The sequence below is a fragment of the Scyliorhinus canicula genome, chromosome 17 (genome assembly GCF_902713615.1).
Source record: "Scyliorhinus canicula chromosome 17, sScyCan1.1, whole genome shotgun sequence".
Classification (NCBI taxonomy): Eukaryota; Metazoa; Chordata; class Chondrichthyes; order Carcharhiniformes; family Scyliorhinidae; genus Scyliorhinus; species Scyliorhinus canicula.
In genome coordinates this window covers 12,410,006-12,427,551 of record NC_052162.1, presented here as the reverse complement: position 1 = coordinate 12,427,551, position 17,546 = coordinate 12,410,006, and the positions used below count along the sequence as shown (strand labels likewise).

Below are 17,546 nucleotides of genomic sequence, written 5' to 3'. Positions count from 1 at the left end.
GTGACTCCGTTACTGGTTGCCGGTAGGGTCTTCCACTAAGTGAATGGGGATGTGCGCATCTTTCCCGCCCTGCCTCCGGGGAACCCGCTCTGTGGGATGGTCACTTTAGGCGGAACTGGAACATCCTGAAGGCCGGAAGAGGCAGAAAATTGTGCCTTGTCTATACTGAATGATATTAATAATTTTGTTTTCCATGGTCATCTTATGAACAAGATTATGTGTTCAATAATATTTTACGGGTTTATACCGAGGGGTTAGTCTTGCCAGTCAGAATAATAGCAGAGGAACATTCCTTGGTTGAATTAACTACCATTCTTCACTGTCACTGGTCTGTCATCAAATTGACTAAATATAAACTTTTCATTTGATTTGCACCAATAACTTTATGCATTTGAGGCTTTATATTAACATTTCCCAACTTTACACCTCATAAATATCTCATGCCATTTCCAGTGGATGGAATGAATATTTCTTATATTTACGTGGCACATTATCATTTTTCCTCAGAAACTTCTCAAAATACTTTGTATACAATTAATGTTGGAAGTGTGGTCACCAATTGTTATGCAGACACTTTGCATAAGTAAAGGTAGGAGTTAGGAACAGGAGGAGGCCATTCGTCCCCCTTGAAACAACTCCGCCATTCAATACGAACATGGCTGAACTCCACATTCTTCCTACCCCATAACCTTTGAATCTCTTCTTAATCAAGACGCTATCTGCCTCTGCCTTAAAAGATATATTCAATGACCCCGCCTCCACCAGCCCCTAGCGAAGACAGTTCCTAAGACTCACAACTCTCCTAGAGAAAAAATAATTCTCCTCATCCCTGTCTTAAATGGGAGACCCCTTATTCGTCTATTGTGTTCCTAGTTCTAGTTTCTCCCGCAGGAGGAAACACCCTTTCTAGCATCCACCCTGACAGAATCTTCTTTCAATAAGATCACCTCTCATTCTTCTAAACACCAATGGATACAGGCCTAGCCTGTTCAATCTTTCCTCATAAGAAAAACCCTATCCCAGGTATCAGGCAAGTGAACCTTCTCTGAATTGCTTCTAACACATTTATGTATTTTCTTAAATAAAGAGACCAAAACTGTACACACTACTCCAGATATGGTCTCCCCAACACCCTGTACAACTGTGATAGCAAGACTCCAGGAGGGAGGAATGTTGTCCGAGCACATCTCCACCCCCCCTCACTGCCCTCAGCATCACCCTATGTGCTATACTCTCGTCCCCAAGCAGACCCATAACTTTCTAGTTCTGAAGAATGCAACCAAAAGTCATAAGCTATTTACTCATTACCTTGACTAAAGAGTGGCATCATTATGACAGTCAGTTCCAGTCAGTAATTTCTTTAATTTCATATAGTAATTAGAGATGATCGCAATAAAAAAAGTCATACCAATTTCTGCTCCGTTTTCACCCTGTAAATCGCCGGTACAGGTTGTGATGCGATCTTTTTCATCTTTACTTTCAAGTAATATCAATTTTGGGATCTTTGGACTTCCAGAATATTCTCTCTGGGGGAAAAATAATATTATGCAAGCTAATGTATCTGCATTCTAAATATTGATTCACAGTGAACTATGTTTTCTTATACAATCCATGGCATAGAGTGGATATTGCTTGAAGAACAGGGCAGGATGGTGGCACAGTGGTTAGCACTCCTGCCTCACAGCTCCAGGGTCCCGGGTTCAATTCCGGTCTCGGGCGACTGTGGACTTTCTCCCAGTGTCTGCGTGGGTTTCCTCTGGTTTCTACCCGCAGCCAAAGATTTTTTTTTTAAATTTAGAGTACCCAATTCAGTTTTTCCAATTAAGGGGCAATTTAGCATGGCCAATCCACCTCGCTTGCACATCTTCGGGTTGTGGGGGGGAAACCAACGCAAAAACGGGGAGAATGTGCAAACTCCACACGGACAGTGACTCAGAGCCGGGATCGAACCTGGGACCTCGGCGCCATGAGGCTGCAATGCTAACCACTGGGACGCGTGCTGGCCCCACAGTCCAAAGATGTGCAGGTTAGGTGACTTCACCATGCTAAATTACCCTTTAGGTGTCCAAAGGATCAGGTGGCGTTATGGGGATAGAGTGGCGGCACGGGCTTAAGTAAGTGCTCTTTCCAAGGGCTGGTGCAGACTCGATGGGCTGAATGGCCTCCTTCTGCATTGTAGATTCCCTGATTCTATGAACATCACTCTGAAAAGCGGATTCTACCCAGACAGCTATTATATAATTTGCTTGATGACAGTGAATATCCGTTATGCAAGTTAGAAATTTGGAGGTGGAAATACTCTTTAATCTTGAATTTTAATCATCTTAAAAATATTAACAATCCACTTCTCTAAAACTAGCCTTTTCATGTCATACGAGTTCAACCCACAGAAACAGCTAACAGCTAGGTGCAAGTTCTGTCAGTTTTAACACTGTTTACAGCAACTGATAATTTCAACTGACATCTACTCTTTAACATAAAGCACAATGTTTATTTAAACTGGGTTGTTGCAGATTTATACATAGAATGATGCGGCACTTTGAAAATGCCAAGAGCATAATTTCATTTAAAAATAATAATGAGCTTTTGGGATTTCAGTCGACCAAACAGAACTAGGAGTTATCTCTAATCCTGTGTAATTATCCGGCTTTTCCTGCTGAAAATCATTCCCATGGCTGGTAAGCAGTGATCAAAAGCCCTCGAGCAGTTCACAATTGTGGGCAAGGCTTTTCGTGCATGGGAGGGTGCAGTTTTTAATATGATGCCTCTTGCTTTTCCCACCCATCACAATTTTAAAGGGGATGCAGGAGGTGGGGGACCTGGGAACTTAATGCACCAATCATGGAATGTGGCAGGGCAGGTTGTGGCGAATGTGATTCACACCATTTTATAATCTGTATATACATGTGCCTATATTGTAAGTGGAGTTGCACTACCTGACCACCAGGGGGAGTAGCTCTGGGAATGTTCGAGAATTATACTGGGCTTCTCCCTTGGTTCTGCCCAGGACTCCTCCCCCTGGAGCTGCTGTATAAAGATCAGTGGCACATGGTCAGCCGGCCAGTTCACCGAAAGTTCAATGGCTAACCGGCTGGCTCTGTTGTGAGTATATTAAAACCGCTATTCTAATCCTACAAGCACGTGCCCGTAGAATTGTTGGTTCCAACAATTTAATATACTCAGGAAACAGTCGAAGAAATCATGGAAGCAGCCTCAAGCCCAGATGCCTAGAACTTGACCCAGAGGATGCAGAGGCTAAGGAAATTTTTTCCCACTGGCTGAGATGTTGGTTGAAAATTGTTTAATATGGCTTACACGATCCTGGGGTTTCTACTTTGATACAACATGAAAAGGACGCCAGTTATGTTGATCCTTCATTTAACACTGGCTTGGCCTCACCTGGAGCATTCTGTCCAATTTTGGTGACCCCCCCCCACCCCCCCACCTGAGGAACGATGTGAAAACTGTGGAGAGGGTGCAGGAAGATTCCAGAGAATGGTCTCGCGTGGAGAAATTGCGACTGTTTTTCTTGGAGAAGAGAAGGTTGAGAGGAGATTTGATGGAGGTGGCCAAAACTACGAGGGATCTGGACAGAGGGGATAGGGAGGAACTGTCCTCACTGGTGGAAAGCCCGAGAGCCGAAGGGCATTTAAAGGTGAATGTCAAAAAGAACCAGCGGCGGCATGAGAAAAACAATGGGCAGGATTTTCCCACTGCCTCCTTCCCGAGACCGGAAATCCCTGCCAGGGGTCGACAGATCTTCCAATGATCCCGTCAAATTTTCTGTCTCGCTCGCAGAGATGCTCGAGGTGGCGTGAAAATTTCCCCCCAATGTTTCTGCGCAGCGAGTGGTTAGGACCTGAGAAAATGGTGGATGCAGATTCAATCATTGCTTAAAAAAGGCAATTAGACATTCGCCCGATCTGTCGCATTAGTGGATAAGGCCGGGGGAGTGGGCCTAGCTGATTTGCTGATATAGCGAGATAGCAGGTATGACAGGCTGAATGGCCTCCTTCTGTGCTTTAACCATTCTTTGATTCATTGTCACATTTACAAGCTGAAAGGGAGATGGCCATATAGTCTCTGGAGTTTAAAAGAGCGAGAGGTAATTTGATTGGAGCATATAAAATCCTGCAATGGCTCGGCAGGCTGACAGACTGTTTTCCCTGGCTGAAGGGTCTGAAACATTGAGCCATATTCTCAGGATAAGGGGCCAGCTATTTAGAACTGTGAGGAGGAGAAATTTCTTCACTCTGAGTGCTGTGGTTCTTTAGATTTCTCAACCTCAGGGTGCGCAGCTGTTGGGTATATTTAAGGCTGCGTTCAATAGATCATTAAGGTATCAAGGGATTTGGGGATGGGTTAGGAAAGTGGAGTTGAGGAAGATGATCAGCCATGATCTTACTCAGCAGTGAACAGGCTTAATGGGTTTTAACCTACTCCTGCTCTGATTGTTTCTGTTTGTATAATGGTACATGCACAGCAAACTCCTTATTTGGTCAAATCATTACGTTGCAGAAGGAGGCCATTCAGCCCATCGAGTCCGCACCCATCCTCCAAAAAAGCACCCTACCTAGGCCCATGCCCCCACCCTATTCCCCAGAACTTCACCTCACCTTTGGACACTAACGGGCAATTTAGCATGGCCAATCCATCTAACCTGCATATCTTTGGACTGTGGGAGGAAACTTGAGCACCCGGAGGAAACCCACGCAGACACGGAGAGATCGTGAAAACTCCACATCGTCACCCAAGGCGCAGAGTCGATGGGCTGAGTGGCCTCCTTTGAACTGCAGGGATCTATTGAAAAAAAGAATTATATGCGACAGCTTCTCTTCCTGCTCCTGCAACCAAGAAGTTAGCCTCAGACCACTCCTATTTCTCATCTACATGTTGCACTTTGGTGAAAAACATGCGTCAGGTTCTCTGCCGTTGGTACCTGGCTCTCCCTCACCATCTCTTCTCCTACCCTGCGCTGCCGCTGTCATTTTCTGTGCCGGCCTGACCACTTTCGCTGCCACAGTCAAAGCCAGAGAAAGTCTGCCTGCAAGGACATGGATGTAACGGCTTCTGTTGATTGAGCTCGATTTTGCTATAGTTCTAGGGGTTGCGAAATTAAGATGAACGATTATTTTAAACAAGCTCAGCTAACGGGCGGCACGTGGCGCAGTGGTTAGCACTGGCACTGCGGCGCTGGGAACCCGGGTTCGAATCCCGGCGCTGGGTCACTGTCCGTGCGGAGTTTGCATGTCCTCCCCATGTCTGCGTGGGTTTCACCCCCACAACCCAAAGATGTGCAGATTAGGTGGATTCGCCAGGCTAAATTGTCCCTTAATTGGAAAACAAAACATCAAAACCATAATTGGGCATTCTAAGTTTACAAAAAAAAACAAGCTCAGTTAAGGAAATAACCAGAAACCTACCGAGAAGCCATAAAAATTTAAGAATGAGAGGTGATGGATTGTGAATAAATGCCAAATACAATTGTGTCTAACTTCTTCGTTCCAGTTTAACGGGTCATTTTCCCTAATTTGGGTCTAAGGAAATGTTTCATTCTATTCAGATGAGAAAAAAGTATTAGCATAAGAGCATAAGACATAGGAGTGGAAGTAAGGCCATTCGGCCCATCGAGTCCACTCCACCATTCAATCATGGTTGATTTCAACTCCATTTACCCGCTCTCTCCCCATAGCCCTTAATTCCTCGAGAAATCAAGAATTTATCAATTTCTGTCTTAAAGACACTCAATGTCCCGGCCTCCACCGCCCTCTGTGGCAATGAATTCCACAGACCTACCACTCTCTGGCTGAAGAAATTTCTCCTCATCTCTGTTCTAAAGTGACTCCCTTTTATTCTAAGGCTGTGCCCCCGCGTCCTAATAAGAGCATAGATTGCATTTATTATAAAATAAATGCATTTCTCATCTATTTTTAAATCAAGGAATTTGCTTCATTCTTAAAATATCAAGATTGGGTTAAATATATGGAACAAAAGCAATGCTGTAATTTTTTAAAAATACATTGATTTGAAATTATTCAGATTCGCAGTATAGTTCACATAACATTGACATTGTCCACGTTTCATGTGTTTCTGGTTATTGTATTGTTTTGTTGTCAGTGGATGCTACATTCTTACAATAGTTGGCTTCATCTGTTTGGCAAGGAGCTTGTGTCTGCGAGGATTAACGGCAATCTTGTGTCTTGCCGCAGAGTTATCCAGGCAGGCGAATGGGGTCGCTGGGGAGCTGAAGTCAACAGGAAGTGAGTCAGAGCTGGTTGTCATGATAACCAGTGGCGAGAGGGGACTCAGAGGTCTGGAGGAAGGCTTTGAGGAAATCTGAAAGAGAAAAATGCAGACGACAGTTTGAATTACCATGACAATAAATCATATTGATGTGGAACTTTAGTGTGTACCAAATGCACAGAAAGAGATCTTGCTCACTCTGCTACAGTAGCCATGGGTCACATATTACGAGACCCTTCAGCTACATCAGTAATGTGCTTCCACCCCTACACTGCCAGAGGACAACCTTTCTCCGTCTTACAGCCAGAGGGAATTTGCTTAGTGATTACAAATTCAGTTGTGGTTATTTAATTTGACCTCAGGCCACAAGGCACTTTACATCTAATGAAGTGCCGGCGTAACGGAGCATCCCGGCGGCGTGGTGAAACGGAAATGTGGCGGGGCGGAGAATCCAGCCCCACATTCGTACAATGACGCCTCTGATAGCGTAGAACTGCATTGCCAGCCCAGATCTTGGACTCAGGTCTTCGGAGTGTGACTTGAACGCACAGCCTTCTGCCTCCCAGGCAAGAGGGCTATCAGCTGAGCTACAGCCACAACAAACATTGAGGCGTTCCTCAATCTTGTTAAACAGGCTCCTCAAGTCTTGTCAAGGAGAGAAAAGGACAAGGTATTCCGGATACTGTTCCGATGAAAGGTCATTGGCCTGAAGCATTAACTCTGTTTCTCTCTCCACAGGTGCTACCAAACCAGCTGAGAATTTCCAACATTTTCTGTTTTATTCCAGATGTCCAACAGATGCAGTATTTCCCTTTTGATTAACTATTACTATGGTCGGTCAGAAATGGAGTAGAAATTTGTCCAGGTCCTCAGACACATTGCTGTTGCAAATTCGAGAGATGAATCCCAAAACTGGGACTTATTTTTTTCATGTCGGGGTGGCAGTGGTTAGCACTGCTGCCTCACTGCTCTAGGGATCCGGGTTCAATTCCTGCTTCGGGTGACAATCTTTGTGGAGTTTGCACTTTCTCTCCGTGACTGTGTGGTTTCCTCCGGGTGTTCCGGTTACCTCCAACAGTCCAACGATGTGCAGGTTAGGTATATTGGCCATGCTAAATTGTCCCCTGGTGTCCAAAAGGCACCGTTAACAGTGGGAAATGCCAGGAATGGGATCGGGAATCACGTCCCAGCAGACATTTGTAAAGCTCGTGAAATCTCCTAGACCCTGTGAAAATTCAGCCCATATTGCTGTTCCTTCAACGTCGCTGGGTCAAAATCCTGGAACCCCTTTCCTAATAACACTGTGGATATCCCTCAGCAGATGGGCTTCAGTGGTTCAAGAAAATGGCTCACCAGCAGCTTCTCAAAGGCAATTATGGATAGGCAAGAAATGTTGGCCTTGCCAGGGACTCTCAAATTTCACGATGAAAGAATGAAAATAAACCTCGACTCCCCTGTAGATCAATAATTTGTCCAACGGAACCTTGAATTTCAAGGATTAGTGATTCTCTGAGAGACAAAGTTCATCCTCATATCCACCAAAAATGGGAGACCCATAATTTTTAAACTGTGCTCTCTCCTAGTTCTAGATTCCCCCACGAGGGGAAAACATCCTTTGAGCATCTGTCCTGTCTGCAGTGATATCATGGTTGTGTTGTAATTCACCTACTGACCAATAGGAGTCTCATTAGTGTATAAGTGAATGTTAGACTCAGGTGACCTCAGACTGACTAGGGAGCTGGGAGAGCGATAGTGGCTTGTGCATGTTCATACTGTTAGTCATCTGTTGTTTTGTGTATACTTGACCCACAGTTAATGTTAATAAATCATTTATAGCTTTAGCTACAAGTGTTCATGGAATATAAATCAGGCCATCCGACAAGAACATTACACTGTCAAGGACCTTCAGAATCATAAATGTTTCAGTAAGATCACATCTCATTTTTCTGATTCCAACGAGGTTTAATCTGCACAAGTCTTCCTCATTCGACAATCCCAGGAACCAGCCTTGTGAACCCGCTCTGAACTGCCTCCAATGCAAGTCTATCCCTCCATAAGTAAATTGTACACAGCACAGAGAGAGAAACCTATCTCTGATAGCTGAACCTATCTTTTGCATCCATGCCAGCAAACCTGGAGTGGAGTGGTCTGACTCAGGGGTGGCCAATTTCCCTGAGCATTTCCTAGAACAGGCATTAGGCCCTTAATTATACAGGCAAAGTATCCAAGGTATATTTTAGGCAACCGGCCTGGATGCCCGATAATCATCCAAAGCCAATATAGCATCAAATGTTTTCAGGCATCCTTGGGGGCCAGGACATAAGCATTTGGCCATTTTTGGCTCTAATTTCCACAAATAAACCATTAATGGCCAACGTCAATCTAGTTTTCAGAGAATAAATTTCTAAACACAGTGCTATCTCGGTATTTTCTCTGAAGGTCAAACTCAACTAGGTTTCTGAAATTTGAAGCAAACATTTTATTGAAATGTAAATAGAGTATTCCTCTCCAGAGGCTACCGCTGGGATGTTATATATTAAGTCCAGCTGAGATCCACAATACCATAATTGATAGTTACTGCCAAGAAATCCTCGGATGGAATCAAAATGAGAAGCAACTTGTCTAAAAAGCCAGAAAATTATCATGAGGCAGGACCATAGATAACTGTCCACTCTCTCTGGAGTTTTATCAAATAACTTCTGGGATTCTGAGCCTGCAATGAAAATTAACTTTCCACAAATACAATCTGACTTCCAGAAACGGCAAATATTACACATAAATTACTAATTGTCACAGGACCAATCTTTTTAATGTCTAGTTGGGCATTCTGGCATGGGGGAAAATTGCATTTGCAACCTGTGTGTCAGTCTCTGAGGATCATAGAATTTACAGTGCAGAAGGAGGCCATTTGGCCCATCGAGTCTGCACCGGCTCTTGGAAAGAGCACCCTACCCAAGGGTACACCTCCACCCTATCCCCATAACCCAGTAACCCCACCCAACACTAAGGGCAATTTTGGACGCTAAGGGCAATTTATCATGGCCAATCCACCTAACCTGCACATCTTTGGACTGTGGGAGGAAACCGGAGCACCCGGAGGAAATCCACGCAAACACTGGGAGGATGTGCAGACTCCGCACAGACAGTGACCCAAGCCGGAAGCGAACCTGGGACCCTGGAGCTGTGAAGCATTTGTGCTAACCACAATGCTACCGTGCTGCCCCGGATGTCTCCAAAACATGCGGCTAACCATGAATTTTAAGGCAGGTGGACAATGGGCCACCATATTGTGTTCTTGATGTCTACTGAAATCGAACGAGCACTGTGAAAATACTTTGACGGCAGTGTGCAATAAAAGAAAGCAACGTTGCAACATAGAAATGATACAATGTGACTGTCGCCAAGTCTAATCCTGAATTCACCCTTGTGGCTCAAGGGACTGACACCGTTCCTATGTTCCAGTGAGTATTACATTATGTTTGTCAAGCCCTTGTTTATTCAATTAGAGGTAACAAGCTCTCAATTATGTGTCAGCAAACATTGTGTAGATGACCTGTGGCAATCTGCATGCAAGTGCTTCAAGTAAAAGAAAAAAAAATTGTATTTAAAAAAACGCTTGCGCAACCATAGCATTTTCCAGACAATAAAGTAGATTTGATGCGCCGTCACTGCTGTAGGAAATACAGCAGCCAACCTGCGCACAGCAAGATGCCACAAACAGCAATGTGATAATGACCCGATAACCTGTTTTTCTTTTGTGATGTTGCTCGAGGGATGAATGTTGGTCGGGGCACTGGGGATAATTCCCCTGCTCTTCTTCAAAATGGTGTCTTTCGATCTTTTACGCCTCACTGAGAGCATGGAGAGGACCTCGGTTTAACATCTTAGGACAGTGCAACACTCCCTCAGCACTTCGCTTCAGTGTCAGCCCAGGGTTTTGTGCTCAGGGGCTGGATTTCAAAGGGTGCGTGGGTGCTGGGGGTGGGGGGGGGGGGGGGGAAGCAGGTGCACAGACTGCTCACTCCCTCTGGTATGATGTCAATCCTTAAAAAGCCTGACCTGTAGCTTTACCCCACACGAGGTGGGCTGAACAGGCTGAGGGTCAGACATGTACCCCTCAGTAGACAGGAAATGCCCACCCTTGAAAGCTGCCATCAAATCTGATTGGCTGGAAACTCATGCAGTCTCAGCAGCAGCAGACATGGGCAGACATGGAGCTGCCAGGAGGCTCCAGGAATCAGATATGTCCCAGGCTTTTCGGGTGGGAGGAGAGCCTGAGTAGGGGAGAGGGGAAGGAGGTGCAGGTGTCAGACTTTGGAGAATAGGCAGGGGCGGTGGGGGGGAGGGGGGTGTGGAGACAAGGAGACGTGACACCTTGGGGGTGCCAACGGCGTAAAGAGCGAAACGTATTTGAAAGTTGTAAGCACAGAATCAACATGCCTACAATCCAACAGTTTCCACTCCATATATATCGCCTTATCGTGTTGCTTGCAATTAAAATGGCCAGAATACCCTGCCCAGCGGGACAGATTTTCCGGCCCTTTCCACTGCTGGGATCTTCTGGTTCCGCCAAAGGCAACATCCCGTGGTGGCAGGATGGGAGAGCCACACTAAACAGCGTAGACATGGGCAGGACCGGAATATCTCGCTGGTGGCCAACACCTCGGCGAAGGGATGGGGGGCATAAAATCTCATCCAATAATTCGTGCTATCCAGCGTCTCCTAATGGAAGGGTTCACATCCACAAGTCGAGGAATATAATCAAACTCAGTTATGATATCCCCTCCATGGCAAATTAGTTTGTCCGGGGTTACCAGCCAGCTCCACAAATGTCGAACAGCTACCCGGGTAAAGATGTTGGGGAGGGCTGTAGCTGCAGAAAATTGTGGAAGCAAATGTCATAATGTTCACGGCCTTCAATAAACTTCCCGCACACCCAGTGCTCAAAACCCAATTCACCTCTAACTTTTCCCAGTTCTGATGAAAGGTAACAGGCTGAAACGTGTTTCTGTCTCTCGCTCTCTCTCTCGCTCTCTCTACATAGATCCTGCCTCATCTGCAGAGTTTCATTCCGCATTTTGTGTTTCTATTTCAAGAACGTGAACTGCAAATGAGCATTTCAAGTTGACGTGTTGCTTGAAGAATCATCTCTTCGCTCTGATCGGTCCGGTTTGCCTGGATTCTTCCTGTCTCCCACTCACTCACATGGGAATATAGCTGATGCCTTGGATTGTACCATTTTGCAAATAGGTACTAATTATTTATCATAACTATCAATTTTCATCAGTGCATCTTCCAAAAATGATCTTCTTTGGTAAATACAATAATACGATATATTGGCCTCCAGGTTGTCCATTCGTTTTGAGATCAGCACAGAGCAGTATGGAAGACAAGCGCTGTCAAGTATAAAATGAGTTCCCATGATTTTTCACACTGGTTGCAAACCATCCCACTGGATAATGACTCCATTCACACCATGATAGAAATAATCACCATGTTTATTCTCCGTTAATTGGCTGGTTTAAGGGGTTAAGGGGCTGGTTTAGCACAGTGTGCTAAATAGCTGGCTTGTAATGCAGAACAAGGCAGCAGCACGGTTCAATTCCCGTACCAGCCTCCCCGAACAGATGTCAGAATGTGGTGACTTGGGTCTTTTCACAGTAACTTCATTGAAGCCTACTTGTGACAATAAGCGATTATTATTATTATTAATTGTCCATTTTCCGACTCAGAGGAGATTTTTCACTTAAATTAGTATCTTTCGGCCCAAAGGCACAGGTTAAATATTTTTACAGATTATTGAAACTGATTTTAAAGTCATGTTCAGTCATTTTTAATCTGCTAAGTCACTGATGGTGCGTAAAAGGCTATGGATAAAAAACCTTTATTTTTTGGTGATTTTTAGCTACATTAATAAAACTTTACCGCTCTTCAACACATCAAGGGATTTTTATTAAATGCACGGAAGAAAAGTTTTTCACCTGACCATGCTGTCCGATTACACTGGTTCAGGACAGGTGCATTGAGGATGCGACCAACGGGGAACCCCGTTGGCAGCGACGGGACTGGAAGGTCCCACTGGCGGGCCACCGACTACACCGCGAAACATGCCACGGTGGGCGGGTGTGGAAAATCCCGCCCATGTTGTAGCAACAACGAATGGGGATTTCAGAAGTAGCTGAGTTGAGGATTTTCCATCATACCGAGGTGGAAAATCCTGAAGGAAGATAGCGGGTAATGGGAAAACACAGGGCAGAGAAGTTAATTATGGACTGCTCTGGCAAAGATGGACCGAATGGCCTCCTTCTGCACTATAATTTACCGACACCGACAGTAATTTCTAGGCTAGTGTGGTTCCTACGGACATAATCATTAAATTTTATTAACATATTTTTAATGTGGAATCATATATACTCTGCCATTTAATTGGCGGAGGGGGTCAAGAACCAGATGGCACTGATGAAAGGTCATTGGCAAAAGAATCATAGGCGACATGAAGAAAAACGTTTTTACACACCGAGTGGTTTGGCTCAAGAACGCACTGTCTGTGAGTGTGGTGGAGGCAGATTCTTTCAAGTCTTTCAAAAGTGAAATGGATTATAATAATCTTTATTAGTGTCACAAACAGGCTTACCTTAACACTGCAATGAAGTTACCGTGAAAATCCCCGAGTCACCACACTACAGCGCCTGTTTGGGTACACTGAGGGAGAATTCAGAATGTCCAAATTACATAACTAGCACATCTTTCGAGACTTGTGGGAGGAAAGCGGAGCACCCGGAGGAAACCCACACAGACACGGGGAGAACGTGCAGACTCCGCTTTATTAACCGGGTGAGAAAACATTCTCAGGGGGATTCTCAGGGATGGTACGTTTGCACAGTGGCTGCTGCCTCACAGTGCCAGGGACCCCGGTTCAATTCCAACCTTAGGGATCTGAATGGAGTTTGCACTTTCTCCCCTTGTCTGCGTGGGTTTCCTCTGGGCGCTCCGGTTTATTCCCAGAAAGAAGTGCAGGTTAGGTGGATTGCCCGTGCTAACTAGTCCCTTGGTGTCCAAAGATGGGCAGGCTAGTTGGGGTTATGGGATCACGGGGATGGGAACGAGGAGTTTGCCTGGATAGGGTGCTCTTTCAGAGGGTCGGTGCAGGCTCAATGGGCCGAATGGTCTCCTTCTGCACTGTAGATATTTTATGGTTCTACAGTCCTCCGTATGGGACAAGGCAGGGAAGTGGGAACAGCTGAGTAGCTCCTGTGGTCAACCAACACGGACACAACAAGCTGAATGGCCTCCAAAATTGTAACCACTCCCATTCAATGAGTGCCACCTCCGAAGGGAAAAGCTAAACATTTACCTGTTCTTCATCTTCACTTTCCGTTCCACCTAAACTCAAAGAGCTGTGTCGCTCAACAAGGGCAGCAGGCTGGAGAGTAGAATTAGGAAGAGGGTTAGTGATTGACTACTTTTGTCTGGCAAATGCATGCAGGGTTAGCAGACAATAGGCAGCAAATAGTAGATGACGTTAACATCATATTAACACAAGAACATAAGGATAAACGTTCTAAAAGAATAAAGCGTACCATTACCAGATGAAACACATTGGGGTTAACCTTTGTCTCCATCACTGATGCCCAAATTGATAGAGGAATAGATCGCAGGCCTGTTCTAGAAACTGGCCCATACTATTCAAATTCCACACAAGCACAGAGGATGAATGATCATCTCGTTATCTCCTTTGTCAGCCACTTTTACCAAACATGGCATGATTGATGGAGAAGAATGCAGCATTTCTGTCAAGGTTTGGCTCACTGCCAGGCTGCAGGCAGTTGAACAGAATTTTAACAACACCCTGCCATTTCCACCAGCCTTGTCAGATTATTTGGCTAAATTCAGCCTCCCCACACTTACTCCGGCTCCCCATTAATGTCGGGGCCCACTGTACCTTCGGAGTGGAGCATCTCAGGATTGCGTGAAGCGACGATATTTCTGGGGGGCTTCTGGGCAACCCATCATCCTCTGAGAGAGTCCCTGCATCGTCAGTCTTTTTGGTAGAAATCAGCACACCCGGAGAAGCCAATCGGATGTTCTGCTGAAGTTGTAACTGAGGGAAAACAACAATTTATTCAGTGAAAAGGAACAACTGGAAACCCATCTATAGAGAAGTTCTGAACCAATCACACTTTAGATCTCAAACATTGGGAAGTTATCTACTTAATGCTGCTGTGTTAGTACAGAAGTCAACAAATAATTTACTAATAAATAATTTACTGCGTCATCAATAATTAGATCTGAATACCTAGAAACACTGCATTAAATACTGTGGGATTCACAGCAACAGAGTAATATGTCGGTGCATTGTTATTTAACAAATTCTCGATCGAATTAAGGAAGATGTATGAAGTTCATCAGCAATTTGCAATATATGCATGAAATCACATAAAAATTATTTTAGAGAATCCCTACAGCGTAGAAGGAGGTCATTTGGTCATCGAGTCTGCACCGACCCTCTACCGAGACCCACTCTCCCACCCAATCCCCAAATAACCAGCATATCTTTGGTCACTAAGGGGCAATTTAACACGGCCAATCCACCTAAGCTGCATATAATGGACTGTGGGAGGAAATTGGTGCAACCGGAGGAAACCCATCCGGACATGGGGAGAACGTGCAGACACCCCACAGTCACCCAAGGCTGGAATTCAACCCAAGCTCCTGACGCTGTGAGGCAGCAGTGCTAAACACTGTACCAGCGTGCCACACAGTGCTCCTGATTTGTCACGTCATTTGTCAAACATCCAATATTGGATGAGCAGCAATTTCCTTCAATTTATTGTTGAGAAGAGCAAAGCCATTGCCACAAAGAATATTCTTTGGTCACTGACATCATTCTTCCTGGACACTGTCGGAAGCCAAGCCAGATTGTATGCAACCAGATTGATGATGGGATGGCCTTCTCCCCATCACCCGCAGGACCACCTCCTTGAACCTGCGTTACATCAACCGTCTTCACCCCTGCCTCAGCTATCTGCTGCTGAAACCCTCACCCATGCCTTTGTCACCTCTAGATTTGGCTATTTCAACATCCTATCATAAACTCTGCTGCCAGTATCCTAACTGTCACTGAATCTACATTAGCCCTTAGCCAAGGTGTTCCAGTACAGCTACAACACTGACAATGTGAAGAACTGCCCAAGTATGTCCTGTCCATTAAAAGAAGCACGACTCCAACCTGGCCAATTACCGCCCCATCAGTTGACTCAATCCTCAACAAAGTAATGGAAGGTGTCATTGACAGTGCTATCAAGCAGCACTTACTCAGAAATAACCTGCTCACTGACGCTCAGATTGAGTTCTGCCGAGCCACTTAACTTCTGACCTCATTACATGGTCAAAACATGAACAAATGAGCTGTGTTCCAGAGATGAACTGGCATTTGACTTGAATGTGGCATCAATGAGCCCTAACAAATCTGGAGAAAATGGGAATCAGGAGGAAAGCTCTCCACTGGTCAGTCATGATTAACATAATGAAAGACGGCTGGAGGTCAATCATCTCGGTCTCGTGCCATCACTGCACGAGTTCCTCAGGGCACTCTCCTCGACCCAAACATCTACATCAATGCTTGATCAATGATCTTCCTTCCAACATAAGGTCAGAAGTGAGAATGGTTTCAGATGATTGCACAACGTTAAGCACCATTCAGAACTCCTCAGAGACTGAATCATTCCATGTCCATATGCAACAAGACCTGGACAAGATTCAGGCTGGGGTGATAAGTGGCAGGAGATGTTTGCGATACACAAATGCCAGGTAATGACCATCTCCAACAAAAGAGAATATATCCATCCCCACACGTATTCACTGGCATTTCAATTACTGGAGCTCCAACTATCAACATCCTGGGGGGTTATCATTGACCAGAAACTGAACTTGATGAGCCATATACACATAACTACAAGAGCAGGTCAGATACCTCTTGACCCCCCAAAGCCTGTCCACCATCTACAAGGCACAAGTCAGGAGTGTGATGGAATACTCTCCACTTGCCTGGACGAGTGCAGCTCCAACAACACTCAAAAAGCTCGACAACATCCAGCCAAAGCAGTCCGCTTGATTGGTACCCCAGCCACCACTTTAAATATTCACTCCGTCCACCAAATATGCACCTTGACAGCAGTGTATACCATCTACAAGATGCACTGTAGCAATTCAGGAAGGTGACTTCGACAACACCTGCTAAACTCCCTACTCCTACCACCTAGAAGGGCAAGGACAGCAGATACATGGGAACACTATCACCTGCAAGTTCCCCTCCAAACCACATACCATCCTGACTTGGAACTATATCACCGTTCCTTTAGTAATAATAATCTTCATTCGTGTCACAAATAGGCTTACATTAACACTGCAATGAAGTTACTGTTGTTGGGTTAAAATCCTAGAACTTCATTCCTAATAGCACATGAACTGCAGAAGGTGACTCACCACCTCCTTCTCACGTACAACGAATGAATACATTAAAAGTAAAACATCAACACTGTGCTCACTGACCTACACTGCCTCACAGATTTTAAAATCAACATCTTTGTTTTCATATTCCACTATTGCCTTACCCTCCTGTGGTGATTGTCCCTTTAAGGGCAACACAGCAAAGTAAGGGTCACATAGCCTGTGTAACCAATCGGCACTCAGAGTGTGGAATGACCCCATGGTGAGAGAAACCCTTACACAGAGACCTTTTGGGAGCGAACTATAGCCAGGATGCTGCTGTACAGTTCTTAATAAGTCACTATTGTCTTCACTAATGAAGTCTGTGAAAGTGCATCTTTGCATCTCCCTATATTTATAATCTCCTCCAATCCTATATCCCTCAAGGACATCTGCCTTCCTCCAACTCTCTTCTTGGGTATCCCCAATTTCAATCCCTCGATCATTGGCACCTGTTCCTTCAGCAACCTGGGTTCCCCCCTTTTCAATCTCCCTCTGAACCTCCGTCTCTCTACCTCTCTCTTCTCTGATAAGACACTGTTTCAAACCTCTTTGAATAAGCTTTGGGTCTACCATTGTAATATCCCCGGATGTGGCTCAGTCTCAATTTATTTTTGTGATAAGACTCTTGGGATGTCTTTCTGTGTTAGAGATGCTGTATAAATGCAGTTTGTTATTATTCTTCCTGGTGATCCTGCTTCATTGCTGGAAATACCCTAAATCAGAATGCCACAATGGTTAGTTTCCACAGTTTGAGATACCTGCATAATAACAGGAACATTCATGTACCCACGCAAGAGATGCTTGGTATTAAT

At 45.0% G+C, this 17,546-nt stretch overlaps 1 protein-coding gene across 3 annotated transcripts in view; it reads right to left on the bottom strand.

The window, feature by feature from the left end:
- zgc:66433 (uncharacterized protein LOC321250 homolog) overlaps nt 1-17,546 on the bottom strand; it is a 183,733-nt gene that overhangs the window by 13,260 nt on the left and 152,927 nt on the right. For all 3 annotated transcript variants that reach the window (XM_038775639.1, XM_038775638.1, XM_038775640.1), the window contains exons 5-8: nt 14,186-14,344; nt 13,598-13,666; nt 6,136-6,336; nt 1,409-1,526 (exon numbers count right to left, since the gene is read on the bottom strand). In XM_038775639.1, coding sequence (XP_038631567.1) covers nt 1,409-1,526; nt 6,136-6,336; nt 13,598-13,666; nt 14,186-14,344 — 547 coding nt within the window. The remainder of the gene's footprint in view (nt 1-1,408; nt 1,527-6,135; nt 6,337-13,597; nt 13,667-14,185; nt 14,345-17,546) is intronic.